Raw genomic sequence first — 27,849 nt, forward strand, 5'->3', positions numbered from 1 at the left:
CTGTTAATCTTCCTATTTAATAAGTGAATTCTAATACATAAGAAGTTAAACTCTGGAATTAAGATTAAAAAGGGTCTCTGTTAGAGACACAATAAATCACTGCATTGGCATTTCTGAGAGTCATATAGTGACTTCATTCCTGCGGATGTTGATGTTTGAAATATTAAGTAACCCACCATCATTTTTCTTCATTTCATCATGATGAAATGACTCTCTGCAGATGGTACTACAATGTTCCTTTTGTCTCATATAATCTCCTTTTCCCCAGTAGCAACACAAAGAATAAAAGGAGACAAAGATCCCCTCAATCAGTCTTCCTCTAAGTTCAGGCGTGTAGACAAACTGCTACCCACAGAGGGGTGGACGTTACGCTGAACACCACAGCCAGGTCGCACAGGTACCCTGAGAAATAACGGCTGCACAAGGCAGCTGGAGTGATGTCTACTTCAGCCACTGATGTCAAGTTTACAGACAAGCAACACTTGTGTGGAGAGGAAGCCAGCTCATTTGAAGCACAAAGAGGTGAAACCAAGTAGCAGCAAAAGTCACAACAGCCAAAGGGTGGAAACAACCCAAATGCCCATCTACAAATGAATGGACAAACAAAATATGGTGTATACATACAATGGAATACTACTCATTCTTAAAAAGGAAGGAAATTCCAACACATGCAACCCACACAAAAGAACTTTGAGGATAAGTGAAAAAAGCCAGTCACAAAAAAACGAAAAATGTATGATCCCACTTAGGTGAGGTATACAGACTAGTCAAACTCATAGAAACAGAAAGTAGAATGGTGGTTGCCAGGGGCTGGAGGGAGGAAGGAATGAAGAGCTGCTGTTTAACGGGTACAGAGTTTCGGTTTTACAAGACAAAAAAGTTCTGGGGATGGGGTGTACAACGATATGAATGTATTTTCCACTACTGAACTCTACACTTTAAAATGGTTAAAATGGTAAATTTTATGTTATGCATATTTTACCACAATTAAAAACAACAACAAAAAAATTTACCAATTGTTTTAAAGTTAAGAAACTGAACGTTTAAACTGCCTTGTCAAAAATGAAAGCATATTTTGTAACAGCAAATTGAAAAGGAGGTACTCTCGAACGCTTCACAGTCTAAGTTAACTGAATTCAATAAACAAAGAGTATGGTGGCCAAATGCCTTTCCAGAAGAAAGGAAACATGATACATTTGCTTACCATGCACATACAGAGTCTTACAAGTCATTACATAACCTACGATTGCTGCAAGGAAGGGTATGGTTAAGTGTGTAGCTGTTTAGCATGTACTCCCCATAATGTTACATAATACAGCACAATTCCTGACTTAAAAGCCAAGGAGAAAAAAATATAATATATGAGGGATGAGCTTTCAAAATCTTTAACAGTTAACTTTCCCAAACCAGGCTTATTTCAGAAGTAAAAACTCTTGAAAATTTTTCAGACTTTGAAAGAGGAACACGATTTCTTTGAAAAGAGGAGATGGCATTGCTAAAACTTTAACCATTTTGAGCAAACAGAAGCAAGTGATCATTCTTTTTAGGCCTGCTAGTAATGACTATCAGCTGGCCATCCATCAGTGAAAAGGAGAAACAACATCCCTAAAAAAACTCTTTAAAAATCATCATGTCCTATTAACCCAATTTTAACAGCACATGAAAGCTGTCTGCATTTTTACAAACAAGGGTGAATCTAGGAAATAGTCTGAGCATACTTTAAGAACTGGAACAGTACCAGGCACAGAGGAAAACAGAGTGAGGCTGGGGCAAAACAAGCAAGTGTACTAAAGGTCTAAATATTGGGAGTAATTTTTAAGCTAAGGCAAACTGAGAAAGGAGATGGTGGACTTGTCTAATAAAAAAACGCAACAGAATGGGTTTACCGTTCTCGAGCTGTTGGTGACGCTCCTCTAAATCCTGTTGCACAGCTTGGTAACGGCCCACAAAGCTCTCAAAATCCTGCTGAACAAAATCTGGGGCAGAAGGCTGAGACTTCAGGGCTGAGCAGCTTGCATGCAGCATTTCAATTTTGGGGTGGTGGCTACGGAGGTCTGTTAATTCTTGCTATGAAGAGAAAATATGACCACATGATTCGCTGAAGATGAACATCCTCACAGAAAGTTAATCAGAGCAGAATTAACCTAAAGTTCATGATACAAGGAGCATCTTCTTTAAATACAGGACTGGACATAGAAATCTTTCATGTTCTGGATGGTTGTGTCTTTACCTGACAGGAATCCTTCAAGCTTGGCAAGGACTGCAGGGGAGATTCTGAAAAGGGCGTGTGTTTTACCCACTCCTCTTTTGTCTTTATGGTCTTTTCAAGCTCATCAAGGTGCTTAAAAAAAGCATTTATATCTTCCTGTAGCTGAATCTTTCTTGCTAGATCTTCCAAATGCTGGGATATATTCTTCCATTCTGATAATATCTTCTCCAGAACATTTTTTATTTCTTCAGTAGGCAGACCTTCTACGCAGACATGAAAAATAAGCAGACATTTCATAAATTATTACAAAACTTGTTCTGGATTTGTTATAAACATTCTAACCTATTCAAAATAATGAGGCAACGTCATACATAATGATCACTCCCTTAAGTCCCTTTTAACACAACAACATTGTAATGATGCACTTAAAAATAACTATGTTTAATTCCTTGATAAAAACAGGAGAGGGGGGCTTCCCTGGTGGCGCAGTGGTTGGGAGTCCGCCTGCCGATGCGGGGGGCATGGGTTCGGGCCCTGGTCTGGGAGGATCCCACGTGCCGCGGAGCAGCTGGGCCCGCGTGCTACAACTGCTGAGGCTCGCACGCCTGGAGCCCGTGCTCTGCAGCGGGAGAGGCCACCGCAGTGAGAGACCCTCGCACCACAGCGAAGAGTGGCCCCGCTGGCCACAACTAGAGAAAGCCCTCGCGTAGGGATGAAGACCCAATGCAGTCAAAAATAAATAAATTATTTAAAAAAAAAAAAAAAAAAAAAAAAAAAAAACGGGAGAGGGGGAGCTTAAAATAGCAGGTCAGGAGGGGGATGGCCAACACAAAAAGCACATCAGTCGAGTGTCAGCCACTGCCTTTTCTACAGAACATGTGTCTCCATCCTTGGCAACCTACTGTTCTACTAGTTTCCAGTCTGAGCACGAGGAATAAAATGAACTGTCTGGACTTGTCTGGGGCTCTGACGTCAGAAGGTAGACCCTCTGTCATCAAGAAAAACAGCTTGGCTAGAAAAAGGAGGAGGCAGCTTGAGACTTGTGATCAAACCACAGGTCATAGGAACTGCAAAATGAATGGTTGGAACTCCTAGTGCTGGGAGCAATCTGGTGAGTGCAGGAATACTACACCAGTAGCCAGGCCCAAGAAGCATCAGCAAGCCTACTGGGAATGCTACACACAGACCAGTGAATGTGAAAAGATCAAAGTGCTAAGATTATCTACTTTAGAAACACATCAGGAAACAAAATGCCATTATGTTTATTATTGTCATCTCATAATTTTGTCTCATATTTTTGAGAGGCAGAGAATGTTCATAGAAATAAGTTACATATAATAATAGGTTTTGGGCTTCCCTGGTGGCACAGTGGTTGAGAAACTGCCTGCCAATGCAGGGGACACGGGTTCAAGCCCTCGTCTGGGAAGATCCCACATGCCGCGGAGCAACTAGGCCCGTGAGCCACAATTACTGAGCCTGCGTGTCTGGAGCCTGTGCTCCGCAAAAGGAGAGGCCGCGACAGTGAGAGGCCCGCGTGCCACGATGAAGAGTGGCCCCCACTTGCCGCAACTGGAGAAAGCCCTCGCACAGAAACGAAGACCCAACACAGCCATAAATAAATAAATAAATAAAATTTAAAAAAAAAAAAAAAAAAAAAAATAATAGGTTTTATCATAGTCCTTCTCTTTATATAAAATACCATTGAATCATTGAAAATTACTATGAAAAGGTATGGGAAATCTACAAAGGAATCAATGTCCTGAAGAAAGCATGCACGTTGAAAAAATGGGTTTAACATCTTTATTATTAGAGCAGAAGCAATAAAACTTTGTAAATATATGTAATCAAAATGCAGGGTAACGAGAGCTCTAAAGGGAAAAAAAAGGCATGTAAAACAAAAGGTCACTTAGGATCCACAGATGATGCAAATTTTGAAAATTTCTGTAACACACCGTATCCACTGAAAATTAGAAATGCAAACGTGACATTACATAATCTGAATATATCACCCATGTCAATTGCTGAAGTAAACTGTCCACCATCACACAAGTAATAGAATATTACATCTAGACAAAACATTCATACCGCAGTCCAAGTTCAATTATCCCTGTTAATGGAGGTCATAAACTAACTAAATTACCACTTTCCTTTTTTTTTTTAATTTACTTATTTATTTATTTATTTATTTTTGGCTGCGTTGGGTCTTTGTTGCTGCGCATGGGCTTTCTCTAGTTGTGGCGGGCGGGGGCTACTCTTCGTTGCAGTGCGCAGGCTTCTCATTGCAGTGGCTTCTCTTGTTGCACAGCACGGGCTCTAGGCATGTGGGCTTCAGTAGTTGTGGCACGTAGGCTCAGTATTTGTGGTGCACGGGCTCTAGAGCACAGGCTCAGTAGTTGCGGCGCCCATGCTTAGTTGCTCCGCAGCATGTGGGATCTTCCTGGACCAGGGCTCGAACCTGTGTCCCCTGCATTGGCAGGCAGATTCTTAACCACTGCACCACCAGGGAAGTCCTAAATTACCACTTTTCTGACAATCTGAGCAATGGAGATCTAGGCTGTGCACCTGCCAGGTCATTTCTATTTTAAGTGGGCAAAGGAATAATATCAGCCACTTCATTTACATGTCAGGACAATTTATGATTAACAAGAAAGAAAATTAAGCTGGCAAATAAAATTTTGAGATGGAAAATTATCACCACTAATCCAGAAAATAGGTAAGAGGTACTCATTTTAGGTACTAGGGAAGCTGAAGAAACTTCTTCCATAGTTTTTTTTAATTCACTGACAATATTTCAGTATCCATTTACACTTTCAAACCAATTCTCAAAATTTAAATCTCCCTCCTCTAAGCCTGATATAGTTTGGACCAGTGTCAAGTAATAAATAAAGCACAATTTACATCTTAAAAAAGGAAAACCATATATTGTCTTTTAAAATAATTGTTTTATTCCCAGAGATCCAAAGTTGTAGCTTTTTCTGTTTCTACAGGACATCCAACTCTTAGATGACTAATCAAAAGCAAAAATCAATATCCCATCCTTTTATTAATTTTCTAGAAGGGATAACATATAACATATTCCTGTCACTCTCACTTGACTTTAGCTTTTCAATCTATCACTATTAAAATCAAGGGAAATGTTTACAAAACATAGGATCATCATCAAATTCCATAGGCTTATATGTTGATATACTGGGAATTCTTTTTGGAGGGAGGTGGTAAAAGAAAATTTTACTTCGGCAGCATTGGGGAAATGTAGTTACATTAAGGTAAATTCATTGAGATTATTTGATTTTTTTTTTTTTTTTTTTTTTTTGCGGTACGCGGGCCTCTCACTGTTGTGGCCTCTCCCGTTGCGGAGCACAGGCTCCAGACGCGCAGGCTCAGCGGCCATGGCTCACGGGCCCAGCCGCTCCGCGGCATGTGGGATCTTCCCAGACAGGGGCACAAACCCGTGTCCCCTGCATCGGCAGGCAGACTCTCAACCACTGCGCCACCAGGGAAGCCCGATAAGGTGTTATTTATATTTGAAACTTTTACCTGCATTAAAGAACTTTTTTCCCCCACAGACCCAGTGGCTCAGGGGAATGTAAAGATTAATATTTTTGCCAAGCAGTTTTACATATGATTCTTTTTCTCACCTTGCTTTGAAAGGCTTTTCTTATAAACCCTATTCCTTACTCCAACAATAAATGCTTTGGAGGTCTGCTGAAACTCTCCTTGACAAAAGCCACAGACACCCACGGCTGAATTTAGGAATATTAGTTTGACGAGAATCTTCTAAAATGTAGCTTTTAATCTTTATATTTTTTGACTTTTTATTATAGAAAATGGAAATATATACAAATAAATAGAACAGTAGAATGAATGTCCTGTACCAATTACCCAGCTTCAGTAATTAATAACATTCTACTATTCTTGAATTATCTATATACCCCTACTCACTCCTCACCCATTTAATCATTATTATTACTTTCACATTTCTTAAAGTAAAATTTACTTACATTGAAATACAGGAACTGTGCTGTTCTAAGAAACCTACACACATTTATCAATACATAGAATATTTCCACCTCTTCAGAAAGTTTCCTAGAGTCCCTAATGGATCAATCACCCTCCTCCAACCCAGAAAACCACATTTTAAAAAAAGCTTGGATTATTTTTCCCTCTGCCTTTTGAAAAATATGTTGATTTATTTTGTATATATACTGAGGTCACACACACATACATACACAAAAGTATGTATATGCCCAGTATATGTTCATTTATTTAGAACTCATGGAAATGTACCACTGTCATAGAGCAATGTACCACTGTCATAGATCATTTGTACAGCTTAATTTCTTCCTTCCTTCCTCCCTCTCTCCCTCCCACCCTTTCTTCCCTTCCTCCTTCTTTCCTTCCAAACAGAATAGTATTTTCATTCAAACTCCATCCTAGCTAGGTGTCTTACTACTGGGTGTGGACACCCCATTTGGAGATTACTTTTTCAAGTATTTATTTGAAGGGACCTAGAGACAGAGCGAGAATATAATTTCCCTTGAGATACTTCAATAATTACAATACATTGTGTGTTAAATTTATGTTAGTTACAATCATAGATTCTTCACTTCTACATCGACACTGTAGCTTGGAAACCAGACTTTATCTGGGTGATGTGGGGTAATTTCATGAGTTTATGAACTGAATTAAATTCATGTCTGTGTCAGCTTTTAGTGGGTGTGGCAGAATCAGAGTGCAGAGATTCATTTATTTAAAAAAATCTGTTATTAAAAATTTTTAGGATGGGGTGGGAAGCTTAGAATTTGGGACACTGGTCTGAATAGGGTCTGTATGTTCAGTTTAATTTTCTCATTTTGGGGGAGTGTCTGCCTTTTGTTAATGAGAGTAAAAGTGGTTTTTAACATTTCCCACTGTCATTCCACTTTATCCATTATTCTAATTTTACAGTACTGTATTTTACTTCTCTACATGTGGTTAGCAGTAATCCTACTGCTACTTTAAAACCAGAAATGTTGAACCGAAATGAAAGCACAACTGGGTGATTCTCCCGGCCTTTCCTTCTCTTCAATACATTTGAAATAAATCCTAGGCCATGGATAATTAATGTAGAAGAAGTTTCTTTACAGAGTGTAATTTGCCCAGAGTCTGCTTATGTAAGGATGCAGATATATGCTTCAGTTCAGTTAGAAAAGCACATCAAATTCTTCAGTAAAACAGATGTTTGAATAATTACATCACTGGTTTTCTCAAACTAGTTTCATCAAAAAATTCCAGCACGGTGAAGTCTGGTAGGACCTTTCTACCTAATGCATGTGAATTAAGTTCTGTGACTTCTCTTGTAGCACAGAAATGTTTATAAAAAATGAAATTATCTGTTTTCATTTGACTTTCACGACTGCTGTACCAAACCTGGTTTCCTTGGTTTAGCTTATTTTGTTCCTAAAGATCATCAACTACTATAACAGAGTAATGGGGCACTTGGATGATATAGCTTTAAGAATTGACTCCCACATGTCTGGCAAAGTATTGATATTAAAAAAAAAAAAAAAAAAATCAAGGTTCTCACCTTTTCCCATTTGCTCCAAAAGGACTTGTCCGGTTTGGTTTAATTCATCGAGTCTGGAACTTCTTTCCATCTGTTCCTTTTCTAATCCCTGAAAATAAAGTCCCAATATAAGAATAGTACAGACTTTCTTCTCAATATAGTATTAATGCTTACTGACGTTTTTATATTTGATGTCCCTCCCACACTCTCTTAGGTGGGAGTTACAGTCAAAGTTTACCTAAGAAAATACCAAGATAAAGCTATGCCATTTCAAGCTGCCCTCCAGAACGCTAGAGATGATTAAATTTTAAAAGGTAAATTCAAACAAACAATATACAATTTTGGTTTCCTTAAAAATGCTCTACAGCAAAACAAAAATCTTTAAAAGTCTTTACTGAATTTGTTACAATACCACCCCTGTTTTATGTTTCGGTTTTTTGGTCGCGAGGCATGTAGGATCTTAGCTCCCCGACCAGGGATCGAACCCACACCTTCTGCATTGGAAGGCGAAGTCCTAACCACTGGACTGCCAGGGAAGTCCCTGGTTTCTTTTATAAGAAGAAAAAATTTTACACTACATACATGAGTTCCTATCAGGAGGAGGTAATTAAAATTAGTATTTTAGATCCAGAATATTTATTCACATACATGGCCTCAGTATACTCCACACCATAAAAATAACAGTTTGACTGAAATGAACTGAGTGCACTATGAAGACAGAGATCACCAAACAAAAATAAATTAATTAATACGAAAGACAGAAATAATTTGAGCCCAATATCATTTGTTGGTGTTACACTAAGCGTAGGGTCTAACACAAACTTCAACTACCAGCATAATTCATACATAATTTTTTAACAATAACAATATGCTTTAGGACCCAAAGTATTTTATCCTTTATATTCACAGAATGGCTCTTAATTTTAATATTTATGTCTCTACGATTTTATATTCTCAATGTCCTTATATCTCAGAGACAGGGGAAGACAAGGTCTTCCAGAATGTTAGAAAGGGCTGAGCAAAACCATGGACACACATACACACACACGTGTTGTATACACAGTCAGTATTTGAAATTTCTGCATTTGATAATTATCTAGCCACTCAAATAGTGTCCAAAATAGCACAATCAAAGCATCCAGGCAACCCATATTACTTCAACCAGACAACCTAGAGAAGAATCCCACTTCTAGGGTCTACGAATGTAAGGACTATCAAATAAATTTAACTCTCCTATTTTGATCCACACAAACCTTAATGTGACCAAGTAAAACAACCATTTTTATAGTCAAAGATCAAGAAAGAACAAGAGATTCTACGAAACACCACTAATCTTTGTTAAACTAACTATCGATGTAAAAAGTCACCGTCAAACTGGAGAAAAAATATTACCTGCTTTTATACAAACTGATTTTTGGCTACTTTTTTTTACGATGGTGGTAGATTAGACTAGGGGTTCTCCACCCAGGTATTGCATCAGTTGGAACAAGTTATTCTTTCACTAAAATAAAATTAAGTTGATATTTCCCAAATTTGCAAGAAAAATTAGCAATTAAAGCAATGGTTAAATTTTCTTTATTGTACATTTTTCTCAGATCTTTGGCATCTACTACTTCTTGTCTAAAGCAACAAAATAAACGAACTTATAAATAAAGGAAAAACACAGGAACTGCCAATCATGCCTTACATAAACATACACAATTGTTACTTTTATCCCCTCGAATATTATATAACAATTTCTGGAAGTAAAATTGTTCCTAGATCACAGGATGGAATTTAACTTATCAGTGTTCTGTGGGACTTGTTCCATAAAGATCACTGTAGCTTCCAAATTCTCTGCCACTTTACTGCCTTTGAGAATTGGGTTGTTGAATGATCATTAATATCATCTACCAGTCTTTCAGAAGCATATGAAATGATGGAACATAGTCCTCATGCCTGGCTCTCCTGATCCCCTGTGCAGGGGGCTCTGATAACAGTGCTTCCACATTACCCCTGTCCACAGTCATCATGGTCTCCTTCCATAAGCCAAGAACTTTATAGAGTGCTGAAAATACAGGTTTCAAGGGAAAATCATCCACACTTTCTAAGCAGTGGCAGCAGGCATATAAACAAATAATGACATAAATGCAATAAGGGCTTTCACAGAAGTATGGTCAAAGCAATATGGAATCTGCCTAATGAGGCTAAAGGAGGCTTTCTGAAGTAGGAGGCATTTCAGCCACACAGCAAAGGCTTAATAAAGGGCTATTCGGAGCCCGGAAAGCCACACATGGGGAAGGCAGGATATTGAGAAAAGCGTAGGAGTCAGGAGGGCTGGAGCTCTGACGAGTGAATGAGAGGTGCTGAGTTTCTGCTTAGAGGTAGGGAAGAGAGCTGTCTGGAAGTGCCTTGTAAGGGCACTGTGGCCTTTACATTTTATCCCCACAGCAATGGCAAGTCATTAATTAATTGCAAGCGCTGGAGCTGTATAATCAAATTTATATCTTAGAACTCATCAAGAGTGAGATGATACTATTAGTAACAATAACATTAAATAATAACAGTAATTTCATAAATGTGTGTTTTAATGAGAATTATTTTAATAGTTCACTGTTAAGTAAAATGTTGGCTGATGGTTTGAACTGGACATCTTAAAGCTATGTTAAGAAGATGCACTACTATTGAGATGATTATCTTTTAAAATTTATTGGATTTGAATTTAAACCTACTAATGCTGTATATTAATAGATTTTCTAATTTTAGACTATTTGTGGATTCTTATAAAAAACATACTGTTTGGTTATAAGTAAACGATTGCCTTTTCCTATATTATTGAGTTCTAGTTGCTAGCATTTTAAATTTAAAACAATATCCTTTTTAAATGACATGTAAAAAGGGAAGGTAAACAGTGGCAAATGCTGCAAAGAAAGGAAGTCTGAGGAGAATAGAAATCTATCCTTTGGATTTTGAAAGCAGTCGTCAATGGTGACCCCTAAATAAGAACAGTTACAGTGGAATGATAAGGCAAACATCGGTCTCAGCTTCTCACCCAAACATTCAAAGTCAGCCAGGGTCTGGTCCTAAACCACCTCTCCAGCCTTAACTCTCTACTGCTTTTACACATACGCCTAGCACAAAACAAAACGAATTATTTGTTCCAAGCATCACAACACACTTGCCCCCCTCTGAGCCTCTGCTCATGGGTGCCGCCTGCCTGGTGTGCCCTTCTGACCAGCTCCAAGCCCCCTCCTTCAGTGTCACTTTGCCTTCTGGACTTCACCAGTGTATAGAGACAGCTGCAAGCCTGGCCTCCTCTCAATTCCCTCAGTAACTACCACTTTCTAACTCACATCATTGATATCTACACATACGTCTTATTTTTAAACATTCTCCAAACTCTTTATAAACGCCATTGCTGATGTAGATGGTGATACGGACTTGCTCTAGGTGCCTAAATAATTCATGCAGGGATGTACAGAGACTTAATGAACCCCAAAGACATAAATCACTGCAATCTCCTGTTGCAATTTACAGTAACACACATGCTGTACAAAGTAGCAGAGCTACAATCCCATACATTTTATAGTGTTTATTTGTTTTACATACGTCTCTCCTCTAAAAAGAATGTTTATAGAAGAAATCTTGGGATTTGAAACAGTTTCTTGCATTTGGAAGGCAAAACATTTTCAGCATACACACATGTACTATTAGGTACCAGATTAAGATAGATCTAATGAAGCTAAAATTAGTAATGACAACTGGATCACCTTAGCAAGTGTCCCTTCCTGCACATCTCAATTAACTGGTTAAGGAAGGAGGAAAAAAAACTTCTCCTCGACGGACAACGGGAAGATGGCGGAAGAGTAAGACGCAGAGATCACCTTCCTCCCCACAGATACACCAGAAATACATCTACACGTGTAACAACTCCTACAGAACACCGACTGAACGCTGGCAGAAGACCTCAGACCACCCAAAAGGCAAGAAACCCCCCACGTACCTGGGTAGGGCAAAAGAAAAATAGAAAGAACAGCGACAAAAGGATAGGGACGGTACCTGCACCAGTGGGAGGGAGCTGTGAAGGAGGAAAGGCTTCCACACACTAGGCAGCCCCTTCGCGGGCGGAGACTGAGGGTGGCGGAGCGGGGGAGCTTCGGAGCCGCGGAGGAGAGCGCAGCAACAGGGGTGCGGAGGGCAAAGCGGAGAGATTCCCACGCTGAGTATCAGTGCCGACCGGCACTCACCAGCCCGAGAGGCTTGTCTGCTCACCCGCCGGGGCGAGCGGGGCTGGGAGCTGAGGCTCGGGCTTCGGTCACAGCGCAGGTAGAGGACTGGGGTTGGCGGCGTGAACACAGCCTGCAGGGGGTTAGTGCACGACGGCTAGCCGGAAGGGAGTCCAGGGAAAAGTCTGGACCTACCGAAAAGACAAGAGGCTTTTTCTTCCCTCTTTCTTTCCTGGTGCGCAAGGAGAGGGGATTAAGAGTGCTGCTTAAAGGAACTCCAGAGACGGGCGCGAGCCACGGCTAAAAGCGCGGACCCCAGAGACGGGCATGAGACGCTAAGGCTGCTGCTGCCGCCACCAAGAAGCCTGTGTGCGAGCACAGGTCACTCACCACACCGCCCTTCCCGGGAGGCTGTGCAGCCCGCCACTGCCAGGGTCCTGGGATCCAGGGACAACTTCCCCAGGAGAACGCATACCGCGCCTCAGGCTGGTGCAACGTCATGCCGGCCTCTGCAGCCGCAGGATAGCCCCGCCTCCTTGCCCCTCCCTGCCCCCCCCACCCCACCCCACCCCCGGCCTGAGTGAGCCAGAGCCCTCGAATCAGCGGCTCCTTTAACCCTGTCCTGTCTGAGAGAAGAACAGACGCCTTTGGCAGAGGCGGGGCCAAATCCAAAGCTGAGCCCAGGGAGCTGTGAGAACAAAGAACAGAAAGGGAAATCCCTCCCAGCAGCCTCAGAAGCAGCGGATTAAACCTCTGCAATCAACTTGATGTACCTGTATTTGTGGAATACATGAATAGACAACGAATTATCCCAAATTGAGGAAGTAGACTTTTGAGAGCCAGGTTTATGATTTTTTTCCCCTTTTCCTCTTTTCGTGTCTATGTGTATGATTCTGTGTGAGATTTTGTCCGTATAGCTTTGCTTCCACCATTTGTCCTAGGGTTCTATCAGTCCGTTTTTTTTTTTGTTGGTTTTTTCTTTTTAAAAAAAATTTTTTTTCTTAATAATTATTTTTATTTTAATAACTATTTTAGTTTACCTTACTTCATCTTCTTTCCTTCTTTCTTTCTTTCTTTCTTTCCTTCCTTCCCTCCTTCCTTCCTCCCTCCCTCCCTCCTTTCTTTCTTTCCTTCCTTCCTTCCTTCTTTCCTTCTTTCCTTCTTTCTTTCTTTCTTTTCTACTTCTTCTCCCTTTTATTCTGAGCCGTGTGGATAAAAGGCTCTTGGTGCTACAGCCAGGAGTCAGTGCTGTGCCTCTGAGGTGGGAGAGCCAACTTCAGGACACAGGTCCACAAGAGACCTCCCAGCTCCACGTATCAAACGGCGAAAATCTCCTACAAATCTCCATCTCACCACCAGCACCCAGCTTCACTCAACGACCAGCAAGCTACAGTGTTGGACACCCTATGCCAAACAACTAGTAAGACAGGAACACAACCCCACCCATTAGCAGAGAGGCTACCTAAAATCATAATAAGTCCACAGTTACCCAAAAACACACCACCAGACGTGGACGTGCCCACCAGAAAGACAAGATCCAGCCTCATCCACCAGAAAACAGGCACTAGTCCCCTCCACCAGGAAGCCTACACAACCCACTGAAACAACTTCAGCCACTGGGGACAGACACCAAAAACAATGGGAACTACGAACCTGCAGCCTGCAAAAAGGAGACCCCAAACACAGTAAGATAAGCAAAATGAGAAGACAGAAAAACACACAGCAGATGAAGGAGCAAGATAAAAACCCACCAGACCTAACAAATGAAGAGGAAATAGGCAGTCTACCTGAAAAAGAATTCAGAATAATGATAGTAAAGATGATCCAAAATCTTGGAAATAGAATAGACAAAATGCAAGAAACATTTAACAAGGACCTAGAAGAACTAAAGATGAAACAAGCAACAATGAACCACACAATAAATGAAATTAAAAATACTCTAGATGGGATCAATAGCAGAACAACTGAGGCAGAAGAACGGATAAGTGACCTGGAAGATAAAATAGTGGAAATAACTACTGCAGAGCAGAGTAAAGAAAAAAGAATGAAAAGAACTGAGCACAGTCTCAGAGACCTCTGGGACAACATTAAACGCACCAACATTCGAATTATACGGGTTCCAGAAGAAGAAGAGAAAAAGAAAGGAACTGAGAAAATATTTGAAGAGATTATAGTTGAAAACTTCCCTAATATGGGAAAGGAGATAGTCAATCAAGTCCAGGAAGCACAGAGAGTCCCATACAAGATATTTCCAAGGAGAAATACGCCAAAACACATATTAATCAAACTGTCAAAAATGAAATACAAAGAAAACATATTAAAAGCAGCAAGGGAAAAATAACACACAAGGGAATCCCCATTAGGTTAACAGCTGATCTTTCAGCACAAACTCTGCAAGCCAGAAGGGAGTGGCAGGACATATTTAAAGTGATGCAGGAGAAAAACCTGCAACCAAGATTACTCTACCCAGCAAGGATCTCATTCAGATTTGACGGAGAAAATAAAACCTTTACAGACAAGCAAAAGCTGAGAGAGTTCAGCACCACCAAACCACCTTTACATCAATGCTAAAGGAACTTCCCTAGGCAAGAAAAACAAGAGAAGGAAAGGCCTACAACAACGAACCCAAAACAATTAAGAAAATGGGAATAGGAACATACATGTCAATAATTACCTTAAATGTAAATGGACTAAATGCTCCCACCAAAGGACACAGATTGGCTGAATGGATACAAAAAAAAGACCCATATACACGCTGTCTACAAGAGACCCACTTCAGACCTAGAGACACATACAGACTGAAAGTGAGGGGATGGAAAAAGATATTCCATGCAAATGGAAACCAAAAGAAAGCTGGAGTAGCAATTCTCATATCAGACAAAATAGACTTTAAAATAAAGACTATTAGAAGATACAAAGAAGGACATTACATAATGATCAAGGGATCAATCCAAGAAGAAGATATAACAATTATAAATATTTATGCACCCAACACAGGAGCACCTCAATACATACGGCAAATACTAACAGCCATAAAAGGGGAAATCAACAGTAACACAATCATAGTAGGAGACTTTAACACCCCACTTTCACCAATGCACAGATCATCCAAAATGAAAATAAATAAGGAAACACAAGCTGTAAATGATACATTAAACAAGATGGACTTAATTGATATTTATAGGACATTCCATCCAAAAACAACAGAATACACTTTTTTCTCAAGTGCTGATGGAACATTCTCAAGGATAGATCATGTCTTGGGTCACAAATCAAGCCTTGGTAAATTTAAGAAGATTGAAATTGTATCAAATATCTTTTCCGACCACAATGCTATGAGACTAGATATCAATTACAGGAAAAGATCTGAAAAAAATACAAACACATGGAGGCTAAACAATACACTACTTAATAACGAAGTGATCACTGAAGAAATCAAAGAGGAAATTTAAAAATACCTAGAAACAAATGACAATGGAGACACGACGACCCAAAACCAATGGGATGCAGAAAAAGCAGTTCTAAGAGGGAAGTTTATAGCAATACAATCCTACCTTAAGAAACAGGAAACATCTCAAATAAACAACCTAACCTTGCACCTAAAGCAATTAGAGAAAGAAAAAAAAAACCCCAAAGTTAGCAGAAGGAAAGAAATCATAAAAATCAGATCAGAAATAAATGAAAAAGAAATGAAGGAAATGACAGCAAAGATCAATAAAACTAAAACCTGGTTCTTTGAGAAGATAAACAAAATTGATAAACCATTAGCCAGACTCATCAAGAAAAAAAGGGAGAAGACTCAAATCAGTAGAATTAGAAATGAAAAAGGAGAAGTAACAACTGACACTGCATAAATACAAAGGAACATGAGAGATTACTATAAGCAACTCTATGCCAATAAAATGGACAACCTGGAAGAAATGGACAAATTCTTAGAAATGCACAACCTGCCAAGACTGAACCAGGAAGAAAAAGAAAATATGAACAGACCATTCACAAGCACTGAAATTGAAACTGTGATTAAAAATCTTCCAACAAACAAAAGCCCAGGACCAGATGGCTTCACAGGTGAATTCTATCAAACGTTTAGAGAAGAGCTAACACCTATCCTTCTCAGACTCTTCCAAAATATAGCAGAGGGAGGAACACTCCCAAATTTTTTCTACGAGGCCACCATCACCTTGATACCAAAACCAGACAAGGATGTCACAAAGAAAGAAAACTACAGGCCAATATCACTGATGAACATAGATGCAAAAATCCTCAACAAAATACTAGCAAACAGAATCCAACAGCACATTAAAAGGATCATACACCATGATCAAGTGGGGTTTATTCCAGGAATGCAAGGATTCTTCAATATACGCAAATCATACAACGTGGCACACCATATTAACAAATTGAAGGAGAAAAACCATATGATCATCTCAATAGATGCAGAGAAAGCTTTCGACAAAATTCAACACCCAATTATGATAAAAACCCTGCAGAAAGTAGGCATAGAGGGAACTTTCCTCAACATAATAAAGGCCATATATGACAAACCCACAGCCAACATGGTCCTCAATAGTGAAAAACGGAAAGCATTTCCACTAAGATCAGGAACAAGACAAGGTGGCCCACTCTCACCACTCTTATTCAACATAGTTTTGGAAGTTTTAGCCACAGCAATCAGAGAAGAAAAGGAAATAAAAGGAATCCAAATCGGAAAAGAAGAAGTAAAGCTGTCACTGTTTGCAGATGACATGATACTATACGTAGAGAATCCTAAAGATGCTATCAGAAAACTACTAGAGCTAATCAATGAATTTAGTAAAGTAGCAGGATACAAAATTAATGCACAGAAATCTCTGGTATTCCTATACACTAATGATGAAACATCTGAAAGTGAAATCAAGAAAACACTCCCATTTACCACTGCAACAAAAGGAATAAAAATACCTAGGAATAAACCTACCTAAGGAGACAAAAGACCTGTATGCAGAAAATTATAAGATACTGATGAAAGAAATTAAAGATGATACAAACAGATGGAGAGGTATACCATGTTCTTGGATTGGAAGAATCAACATTATGAAAATGACTCTACTACCCAAAGCAATCTACAGATTCAATGCAATCCCTATCAAACAACCACTGGCATTTTTCACAGAACTAGAACAAAAAATTTCACAATTTGTATGGAAACACAAAAGACCCCGAACAGCCAAAGCAATCTTGAGAAAGAGAAACAGAGCTGGAGGAATCAGGCTCCCAGACTTCAGACTATACTACAAAGCACAGTAATCAAGACAGTATGGTACTGGCACAAAAACAGAAATGTAGATCAATGGAACAGGATAGAAAGCCCAGAGATAAACCCATGCACATATGGTCACCATATCTTTGATAAAGGAGGCAGGAATGTACAATGGAGAAAAGACAGCCTCTTCAGTAAGTGGTGCTGGGAAAACTGGACAGGCACATGTAAAAGTATGAGATTAGATCACTCCCTAACACCACACACAAAAATAAGCTCAAAATGGATTAAAGACCTAAATGTAAGGCCAGAAACTATCAAACTCTTGGAGGAAAACATAGGAAGAACACTCTACGACATAAATCACAGCAAGATACTTTTTGTCCCACCTCCTAGAGAAATGGAAATAAAAACAAAAACAAATGGGACCTAATGAAACTTCAAAGCTTTTGGACAGCAAAGGAAACCATAATCAAGACCAAAAGACAACCCTCAGAATGGGAGAAAATATTTGCAAATGAAGGAACTGACAAAGGATTAATCTCCAAAATTTATAAGCAGTTCATGCAGCTCAATAACAAAAAAACAAACAACCCAATCCAAAAATGGGCAGAAGACCTAAATAGACATTTCTCCAGAGAAGATATACAGACTGCCAACAAACACATGAAAGAATGCTCAACATCACTAATCATTAGAGAAATTCAAATCAAAACTACAATGAGATATCATCTCACACCAGTCAGAATGGCCGTCATCAAAAAATCTAGAAACAATAAATGCTGGAGAGGGTGTGGAGAAAAGGAAACGCTCTCGCACTGCTGGTGGGAATGTGAATTGGTACAGCCACTATGGAGAACAGTATGGAGGTCCCTTAAAAAACTACAAATAGAACAACCATATGACCCAGAAGTCCCACTACTGGGCATATACCCTGAGAAAACCATCATTCAAAAAGAGTCATGTACCAAAATGTTCACTGCAGCTCTATTTACAATAGCCCAGAGATGGAAACGACCTAAGTGTCCATCATCGGATGAATGGATAAAGAAGATGTGGCACATATGTACAATGGAATATTACTCAGCCATCAAAAGAAAGGAAATTGAGCTATTTGTAATGAGGTGGATGGACCTAGAGTCTGTCATATAGAGTGAAGTAAGTCAGAAAGAGAAAGATAAATACCGTATGCTAACACATATATATGGAATTTAAGAAAAAAAAATGATATGAAGAACCTAGGGGTAAGACAGCAATATAGACACAGACCTACTAGAGAATGGACTTGAGGATATGGCAAGGGGGAAGGTTAAGCTGTGACAAAGCGAGAGAGTGGCGTGGACATATATACACTACCAAACGTAAAACAGATAGCTAGTGGGAAGCAGCATAGCACAGGGAGATCAGCTCGGTGCTTTGTGACCACCTAGAGGGGTGGGATAGGGAGGGTGGGAGGGAGGGCGACGCAAGAGGGAAGAGATATGGGAACATGTGTATATGTATAACTGATTCACTTTGTTATAAAGCAGAAACTAACACACCATTGTAAAGCAATTATACTCCAATAAAGATGTAAAAAAAAAATAAAAGGATTGAAGCTACAAGGATATATTGGACAGCAGAGGGAAGTATAGCCATTATTTTATAACAACTTTAAATAGAGTATAATCTATAAAAATACTGAATCACGATGCTGTACACCTGTAACTAATAAAATATTGTATATCAACTATCCTTCAAATTAAAAAAACAAAAACAAAACTCCTCCTCCACACAGGGATCTGATGCCAGCCAGCTTGCATAGATTCAAAATGTACTACGGGCTTCCCTGGTGGCGCAGTGGTTGAGAGTCCGCCTGCGGATGCATGAGACACGGGTTCATGCGCCGGTCCAGAAGATCTCCCATGCCGCAGAGCAGCTAGGCCCGTGAGCCATGGCCACTGAGCCTGCGTGTCCGGAGCCTGTGCTCCGCAACGGGAGAGGCCACAACGGTGAGAGGCCCGTGTACCGCAAAAAAAAAAAAAAACAGAAAAATAACAAAATGTACTACAGCATTCTAAAAGGTATCTTACGGCTACATTTTGGAAGACTTTGGATCCCATCACATCTTTATGCCAAAAGCAAATCCATCCTGATGAAATATTTTATTCACTGCAATATTTTTGTTTTATGTTTTACCTTCAACTTCTTTTTCATTTCTGATGTTTCTTGCATCTTCTTATACTCTTTTATCTCTGTGGCCTGAATGGCAGTCTTTGATTTCAAGATCCAGTTCAACAGCTCAGCACTTATAGCATCAAACCTGATTTGAAATTCAGATGTTACCAAATGTCAGTCATTTTCTTCTATTGTTTCACTTGGCTCAAGAAAGAGGTATGTGTTTTTAAGCACTCATCAAAAATAAAGGCAACCGAGAAATACAGTAACCATACAAAATAAGATCATACATTTACAATTAAAAGTATGAAAAACAGGAACAAAATCGTAGTGTCAATGAATAAAGAAAATAATTAAATAAAAATTTTAAACGTTATAAGAAACCACTTATACTTTCGTAAACCCTTTGTAGATCATGAAAAACAGATTTGGTTAGATAACAGCAGAAAAGAACAAGTACAGACATTCCTAAGTTAATGCCTTGTTTAATTCAACATGTAGTTACTGAGTCTCCTATATGCCAGGCACTGGACTGGGCTCTTAATATGAAGGTAAACCAACACAATCCCAGGAATTCACAGGATGCCTCCTAAGCCAATGGGGAGGGAATGGCTTCCTGGGGAACAACAGCATTGTGCCCAGGAGTTTTCTGCATAAAAGGAGAACAAAGAAAGGGAGGAACACATTTTGCACACTATAAGTAGTTAGGTGTGGCTGGAATAGCAAGCACTAGTCAGGGGGGAACAATTGACAGTGTGGCAGAGAGCCACAGGGACCAGTGACTGGAAAGCCCTGCAGGATAGATTAAGGAGTTGGACCTTACCCAAAAGACAGCTGAGAGCCAATGAGGGGCTTAAAGCATGGGACGGACATGATTATATTTACCCTTTTGTGTTCACTGAGGAGAAAGAATAAAGAGAGGCAAGTCCAGAGAACAGGCTGTGGTAGTATCAGAAGCCAAACCAAATGACAGTGGAAAGGAGAAAAGGGGACAGACTTTAGAGGTGTCGAGAAAGTTGGTCAAAACCACAGTGAGGAGGAACAAGAAGAGGAACAGTCACTGGTTGCTGGCCATATGCCAGGCCCTTCTCTAAATGGTTTATGTGCATTATGAAGTCAAGGAAGCCTCACAACAGCCCTGTGAGTATACACTGTTATTATCCTTTCTAATGATGCAGGAATTGAGCTCGCAGAGGTTTTAAATAACTACTCCAGGCAGCAAAGCTAACAAAAGGTAGAGCTGGGATTCAAGCTGAGGAGTCTGTCCTCTTATCCAGGGCTTTGCCCCAGGGTTTCTCAAAGCAAGATCTGGGTATTTTCAGAGACTTTCAGCAAAGCACAGGTTGTCCTTGCTGATTCTTTTGGGAAACTTGGCTCAAAGAGTTTCTAGTGAATTATGAATATTTGTCTTTGCATCAAGATAAATTTTTCTGGTACTTTGAATGGGATTTTGTGACACTCTAGGTAAATAACCAGGGGTCACAGTATCACTCAGACAATGGTGCACGCCTCCTGTCGTCTTAAGAGCCGGTTTCTATTTAATCTTTCAGAGAAGAGGAGCAGAAACCAAAGATCATATGTTTTAAATGACATTTTGGAGACTTACTTCCACCTCTGCCCTCAATATGAGAAGGCGCAATGTGAACGCCTTGGAGGCCCAGTGATCTCAGCTCATGTTAACAGAAATGTATCTAGATTATAGGAAATGACTGTCCCTGTGGTGACTGAAAAAACAAACAAACAAACAAAAAGCCAGCCACTAGCAGCACCAGGGGAAGAGAAGGGGAAATAAACCATCATTTTTGAGGCACGTATCGTAAGCTGTACTAAGCAGTTACTCAAGGTTCACACCTGCTCGGACAGCCCATTTTAAGACAAGCTAATAGTGGTTTCTCCATCAGACTAAAAACATTAAAGGATCTGGAAACCATGTCACATTAGGATGCTTAAGAATACTTAGACTTTAGGACAATGTAAATTAGAATAGGAAACCTACCCTTAAATTCTGAAGAGGTACCATATTGAAGGGGGGTGATGTAGCTCTATATCACTCCAAGATGCAAAACTAGCACACATGAATAGACTTAGAGGGGCAAACTTTGGGCAAAATTTCTAATAATGAAACTCCACTGCCGTCTATTAGAATGAACTGGATGTACTCAAGCCTCCATTTGTCCAGGAATGAACTGAAGGCATTTCTGCATCAATCAAATCATGGATAAAAGACTGTGGAATTCACAACTAGTTGCCCACCAAGAGACACCTCCCTCCCCACACTTCTTCCTTGCTGCCCCAGTACCCCAGAACACAACCATAGAGACTGAAAAGGCAGGACAGTTTCAACCTCCCAGGAACCCAGGGTGTGGGCAAGTGACTGAATCCTGGCCACTGAGACCAGGGTGCGGGAGTTAGCTGATATCTTCCAGGAAAGGTTTTTCTCCAAATAAGGAAAAACTGCTCTACCTGCCTATAAAGCAGGTTATACAAGGATGTTATGCCCAGTGATACAGCAGCATCTTGGGACCATGAGAAAACAAGGGAAAAGCCAACATGCTGAGGAGGGCAGAGACAAGGTGCCAGGATGCTGACCCACACCATCCCATTAAAACTGCCCCACCTCCGGACTTCTTGTAATGTAAGATAATCAATGACCTCATCGTTTAAGTCACTTTGGGTACAGTATTCTGTTTCTTGCAGCAGAATTCACCCTATATAACATGGTCGTGTTTAAGGTTTTATAGTTATGCACTGTGATATTGTGATTTATAGTAAGAAATGTATATTTGGTCTTTGTCCCTATTTCTGGCACAGTGTTCCCCAAACCCTTGGAATTTCCAGTGATGAGAGCAACAAAGGTGTCATCTGTTATGTTAGTGAGATGACTTTTGGATCCCACCTAAAAAGGTGGGCTGGTTGTCAGGAGACCCAACCCTGTGATTAGAGGGTTGGAACTTTCGGTCTCAGCCCCCTGACCTCAGGGGAGAGGAGAGGGGATGGAGGTTGAATCAATCACCAAAGGTCAATGATTTAATCAATCATGACTATGTAATGAAGCCTCCCTAAAAACCCAAAAGGATGGGGTTCAGAGAGCTTCGGGTTGGTGAACACATGGATATTCAGAGAGAGTGGGGCACCTGGAGAGGGCATGGGAGCTCTGCACCCTTTCCCCATGACTTGCCCTGTGCATCTCTTCAGTCTGGCTGTTCCTGGGTGGCATTCCTTTTAAAATAAACAGATAATCTATTAAGTAAAATGTTTCTCTGAGTTCTATAAGCTGCTCTAGCAAATTAACTGAACCAGAGGAGGTGGTGTTAGAAACCTCTGAATTATAACCAGTTGGTCAGAATATAGGTAACAACCTGGATTTGCCACTAGCGTCTCAAGTCCAAGGAGGAGGCCGTGGAAACCTCCAACCTGTAGCCAGTAGGTAAGAAACACAGGTAACCTGGGCTTGTAAGTGGCATCTGGTCTGGGGCAGGGGAGGAGGAAGAGAAAGCAGTCTTGTAGGACTAAACCTGTGAGTCAGAATTGGTACCAGAACCTATTTATGCGCCCTAGTCTTTTACAACCTTCCCAGCTTCCAAATGCACATAGTCAGCACTGGAGAGACACCCTGCCAGATACACTGACAGAATATAAACACTCAGGAAATGAAAGGTCTATGGTGATATCAACATCAGAAGCATCTCCCTCATCTGCTACCTTGGCTCCAGAAGTAAAAGTTCCACAGCCGCTGCTTGCAACTCAGAGGTCCAGTGGTCCTGCAAGGAGATGCTCTTAGGAGGCAGGAACACAGCCTTATTATCAAAATGAAGGTCATCAGATAAAATTACAATCCTGCTTTGTCTAACAAAAGCTAAACTGGGGAAATCATATCATTTTTATTCAGGCAAAAATAACAGCCCATTTACCCAAGCACTGGGATTCTACTGTCAAAGGGCAAGAATGATAGCACTACTCAAGGGCTGCTCTGAGACTACCTGCTCCAGTGCCTGTGAGGAACAGTACCTCGCCCACAGGAGAGCTCTACAGAGGATCTGACACTAGTAAAAGCTCACTATATGCCAGCCATGGTTATTCCTCCTATAAGGATCCTGAGTTTCTTTTGAGTCAGAAATGAAAAGATATTTTACCAAAGATGGATTTTAAAGCAAAACATGAAGAATCTATTAATAAATATGACAAAGGAATTAACAAAGAAAGAAGACATGAAAAAAGAAAAGAAGGGGGAAAAGGAAGAAAAGGAGACTAAAAATGAATTACTTCCCTGAAGTACGTTTTTTTAAAGGTGAGAAGAGGAAGGAGAGTCACAAAGAATAAGGAGATGGATCTAAAGCAAAACTGTAGGAACTGTGATAGAGAAAGAAAGAATAAATGAGGGATCAGGGACAATCATATCCACCCAAGGTAACTGATGGGAAAGGAAGAAGGGTTCTGTCACACAGTTCTCCCAATTGAACCCAAGATAAATAAAATCATCCAGATGATTTAGATACTTAGCAGTGTAAAGTGAAATACTCAGAAGACTCAGAGGTAATGAGTGGTTCGGTAGTTGAATTTCCATTACAATAATTATGTCTAAATTTGCATATGATTAGTGATCAGTACAAAATAAGTTCTGAGTACAAAATACGTTATGTGTGGGATTGGGTTTGGAAAATAGTCTCTATCTGTTCTCACCTTTTCTTAGTTTCCAGATCCACAGGGATCTGTCTCTTCTTTGGGGGAGGAGGAGGAGGCAGCTCTTGCTTAGACCTTTTTGTAGTTACTTGTTCTCTTAGGCGAACCGTCTCCAAAAGATCCTTCTGAGGAATCTGGGACATTCCCAGCTTTGCGACAGCCTGAGTCACCTGAAATAAAAATCATCCAGTTTTAATGTTTTATAACAGCTTTATTGGGATATAATTCACATGCCATAAAATTCTCCCCTTGGAAATGTACGGTCCAATGGTTATTAATATATTCAGAGTTGTGCAACCATGCCCACTTTCTAATTCCAGAATAGTTTTATCATTTCAAAACGAAACCCTAAAGTCTCTGTCACAATTACTCAACTCTGTTATTGTGGCAGGAAAAAAGCCATAGACAATATGTATTGATAAATTAATGGGCATGACTGTGTTCCAATAAAACTTTATTCACAAATACAAGGAGCTGATTAGATTTAGTCCACAAGACCTGTAGTTTGCACACCCCTGCTCCAGACCTCAGGAACGACTACTTATCAATAACGTACAGCAATATATTCAAATGTATATACTGATCTTGTATCCTGCAAGCTAGTTGCATGTTTATCAGTCTAATAGTTGTGTGTGTGTGTGTGTATGGATTCCTTAGGATTTTCTATATAAAAGGTTATATCATGTGAGTACAGAGATAGTTTTATTTTTTTCCAATTCACATGAGTTTTATTTCTTTTTAATGCCTAATCATCCTGTCTAGAAACTCTAGTACAAGGACATCTTTGTCCTGTTCCTTGCATGAGGGAGAAAGTATTCAGTCTTTCATCACTGAGTGTGATGTTGGTCTTTGGTTTTTATGTAGAAGCTCTTTATTAGGTTGAGAAAGCTCCCATCTATTTCCAGTTTGGTGTGTGTTTTTATCATAAAAGGGTGTTGAATTCTGTCAAATGCCTTTTTTATATTTGGATGATCACATGTTTTTGTCTTTTATTCTATTGATATGGTGTAATGCATAGATTGATATTTCAATCTTCCCTTCTAGAGATAACTCCCACTTGGTCACAACATATTACTCTTTTTATATGTTATTGGATTTGATTTTCTAGTATTTACTTGGGAATTTTCACATCTATGTTCATAGAGATATTTATACAAAATTTTCTTTGCTTGTGATATCTTTGTTTTGGCATAGGAGAATACACATTTCCTAAAATTATTTGGGAAACGTCCTCCCCACCTCTACTTTCTGGAAAAATATGTAAAAGATGATGGTGATGATGACAATGATTTTATTCCAATAAGGTTGGTAGTGATATCATCTCATATTTCTGATTTGAGAAATTTGAGTCCTCTCTTTTGTGGTTAGTTGGTGTGGCTAAAGTTTTGTCAATTTTGTTCATTTTTCCAATGAATCAAATTTTGGTTTTATTTAATTTCTCAATTGTTTTTCCATTCTCTTCATTAGATATTTGTACTCTAATATTTCTTATTCTCTTTCTTCTACTTGGTTTAATTTACTCTTTTTTCTAGTTCTTAATGGAGAAGTTTAGGATGTTGATATAACTTTTTTAACATAGGCATGTAAAGCTATCAATTTCATTCTGAACACTACTTTCACTGAATTCATGAGTTTTGGTAGGTTTTGGTTTTGTTTTTATTAATCTCAAATAATTTTCTAATTGTCCTTTTGATTTCTTCTTTTACTTCTTGGTTCTTTGTAAGTGTGGTTCCTAAATCTCCTTCCTTTTTTTTTTTTTTTTTGTGGTACGCAGGCCTCTCACTGTTGTGGCCTCTCCTGTTGCGGAGCACAGGCTCCGGACGCGCAGGTTCAGCAGCCATGGCTCACAGGCCCAGCCACTCCACAGTATGTGGGATCTTCCCGGACCAGGGCACAAACCCGTGTCCCCTGCATCGGCAGGCGGACTCTCAACCACCGCGCCACAGGGAAGCCCTCTAAATCTCCTTCCTTTATTGATATCTAAATAAATTATATTATCTTCAGAGAACAAAAAAAAAAAGAAACCCTGTGCCCAAAACAGTCATTCCCCATCTTCCTCTCCCTCTTGGCCCCTGTCTCTCTGGGTTTGCCTATTCTGGATACTTCATATAGATAGAATTATAGTGCATTAAGCTTGTGACTGGCTATTTTACTCAGCACAGTGTTTTCAGGGTTCATCCATGTTGTATCATGTATCAGTACTTCATTTTATTATTGCCTAACAATTGCATGGATATACCACATTTTGTTTATCCATCCATCTATTGATGGATATTATCAGTTGTTTCACTTTTTGGCTATTATGAATAATGCTGCTATGAACATTCATGTACAAACCAAAGTGTTAATTTTGTTCAATTTGTTAAAATATTCTTTAAATTAATAAGATTATTTAAGATTTAAAGATCATTTAATGGATTCATGTCTAAGTGTTATCAGTTACTAAGGGTTGAATGACTGGATATCAGTAAGTTTTTTGAAGGTCTACTAAAATTTACTTTAGAAAACTAAAGAAGATATTCACATGTAAATTTTTCAATTTTACAGTAAACCAGGTATAAGAAACCAACTTTTTAGTTTAGCTACTACTTTTATTTCACAACAACTAAAACAAACCTGAACATATAATTTCCACTTAATGGCACAACACATTACCCAAAGCAAAAGGTACCTGGTTGGAGGAATCTTCTAGTCTCTGAACCAAGGAATCCCATCTCTGAGTCAGTTCCTCTGAGTCACTGTTGATCTTCTTGGATGCCTTAGGATTATCAAGTAACTGACCCACATCCTGGCCAATCTCACTCAGTTGATCCAATGCTTGACGCTTCATTTCCATGTCTTCCTTCAAAATCTAGTATTTCAGATACTTATTAGATGACTCCCTTTTAACAGGACTTTATCTTTCTGTTCCCCAGTCAGGAAATGTAAACATGTATATTTTATTATAAAATTCACCTGCCTTGCAATTAATTCCCTAAAGCTAAAAGATAAGACTCCTGGTTCTAGATCATTACATGGCAGCATTCCAGAGTTAGGTAATGAGTCTATTCACTAAATGGTATTAACCGTTGATATAAAACAGTAAGATATCACAGGCTTAAAAGACAGATGCTGACAATGACATCACTTACAGCCAGTCGTCGAACACTGACACTGAGTTCCTTTTGGTCTTTGAAGTTGCTCGTCTGGACTTTATTTAAAGCCTCTCCTTTTTCAGTTAACCATGCTTTCAACAAGCACTACAAAGAATAATACAAGTTAGAAATATATTTAGGGAATCATGTGATAATTCAATTCAATCAAGTTCCAGAATCTCCAATTTTTATGTTACTAGAAGCTTATCCACACCTGGGATAAGGACTTCAAACACCTAAGCCTGAGGCATAAATGACCCAGGAAGGCATCTTTAAGATATTACCCTTCTCAGATTTGCAACAGATCGACCTGAAATTAGCCCCACTCCTGGATAAGTAAACCTAATTCTCAGGGAAGTAGGTGGGTCTAAAAGGCTAAATCCAGCTATCCAAGTCTCCAAAAGAATCACTTTATAACTCTCTAGATGCAGAGGGAAGGTCAGAGATTTTCTTGTCTCAGCCCCTCATTTTAAGGAAGAAACAGAGAGAAGCCAAATTATATGTCCAAGATCTCTTGGCTTGTTAACTGCAGAGACAGGTCAAAGACCCACACTCCGAAGCCAATGGTTTTTTCATGCATCTTGCAGGACAACCACACTAATGCTCCAGATTTGACAGCAATTATGACTAGAGGACGAAGTTTGAGGATAGTCCAAAGTCAACATAAAGATCTTTAAACT

At 39.6% G+C, this 27,849-nt stretch overlaps 1 protein-coding gene across 1 annotated transcript in view; it reads right to left on the minus strand.

Moving 5' to 3' along the window:
* UTRN (utrophin) overlaps positions 1-27,849 on the minus strand; it is a 482,739-nt gene that overhangs the window by 323,466 nt on the left and 131,424 nt on the right. Inside the window, exons 14-20 of the mRNA XM_065888619.1 lie at positions 27,167-27,274; positions 26,707-26,886; positions 24,036-24,205; positions 19,377-19,500; positions 7,776-7,863; positions 2,231-2,472; positions 1,887-2,067 (exon numbers count right to left, since the gene is read on the minus strand). Coding sequence (XP_065744691.1) covers positions 1,887-2,067; positions 2,231-2,472; positions 7,776-7,863; positions 19,377-19,500; positions 24,036-24,205; positions 26,707-26,886; positions 27,167-27,274 — 1,093 coding nt within the window. The remainder of the gene's footprint in view (positions 1-1,886; positions 2,068-2,230; positions 2,473-7,775; positions 7,864-19,376; positions 19,501-24,035; positions 24,206-26,706; positions 26,887-27,166; positions 27,275-27,849) is intronic.

Source organism: Phocoena phocoena, chromosome 12, assembly GCF_963924675.1.
Source record: "Phocoena phocoena chromosome 12, mPhoPho1.1, whole genome shotgun sequence".
Classification (NCBI taxonomy): Eukaryota; Metazoa; Chordata; class Mammalia; order Artiodactyla; family Phocoenidae; genus Phocoena; species Phocoena phocoena.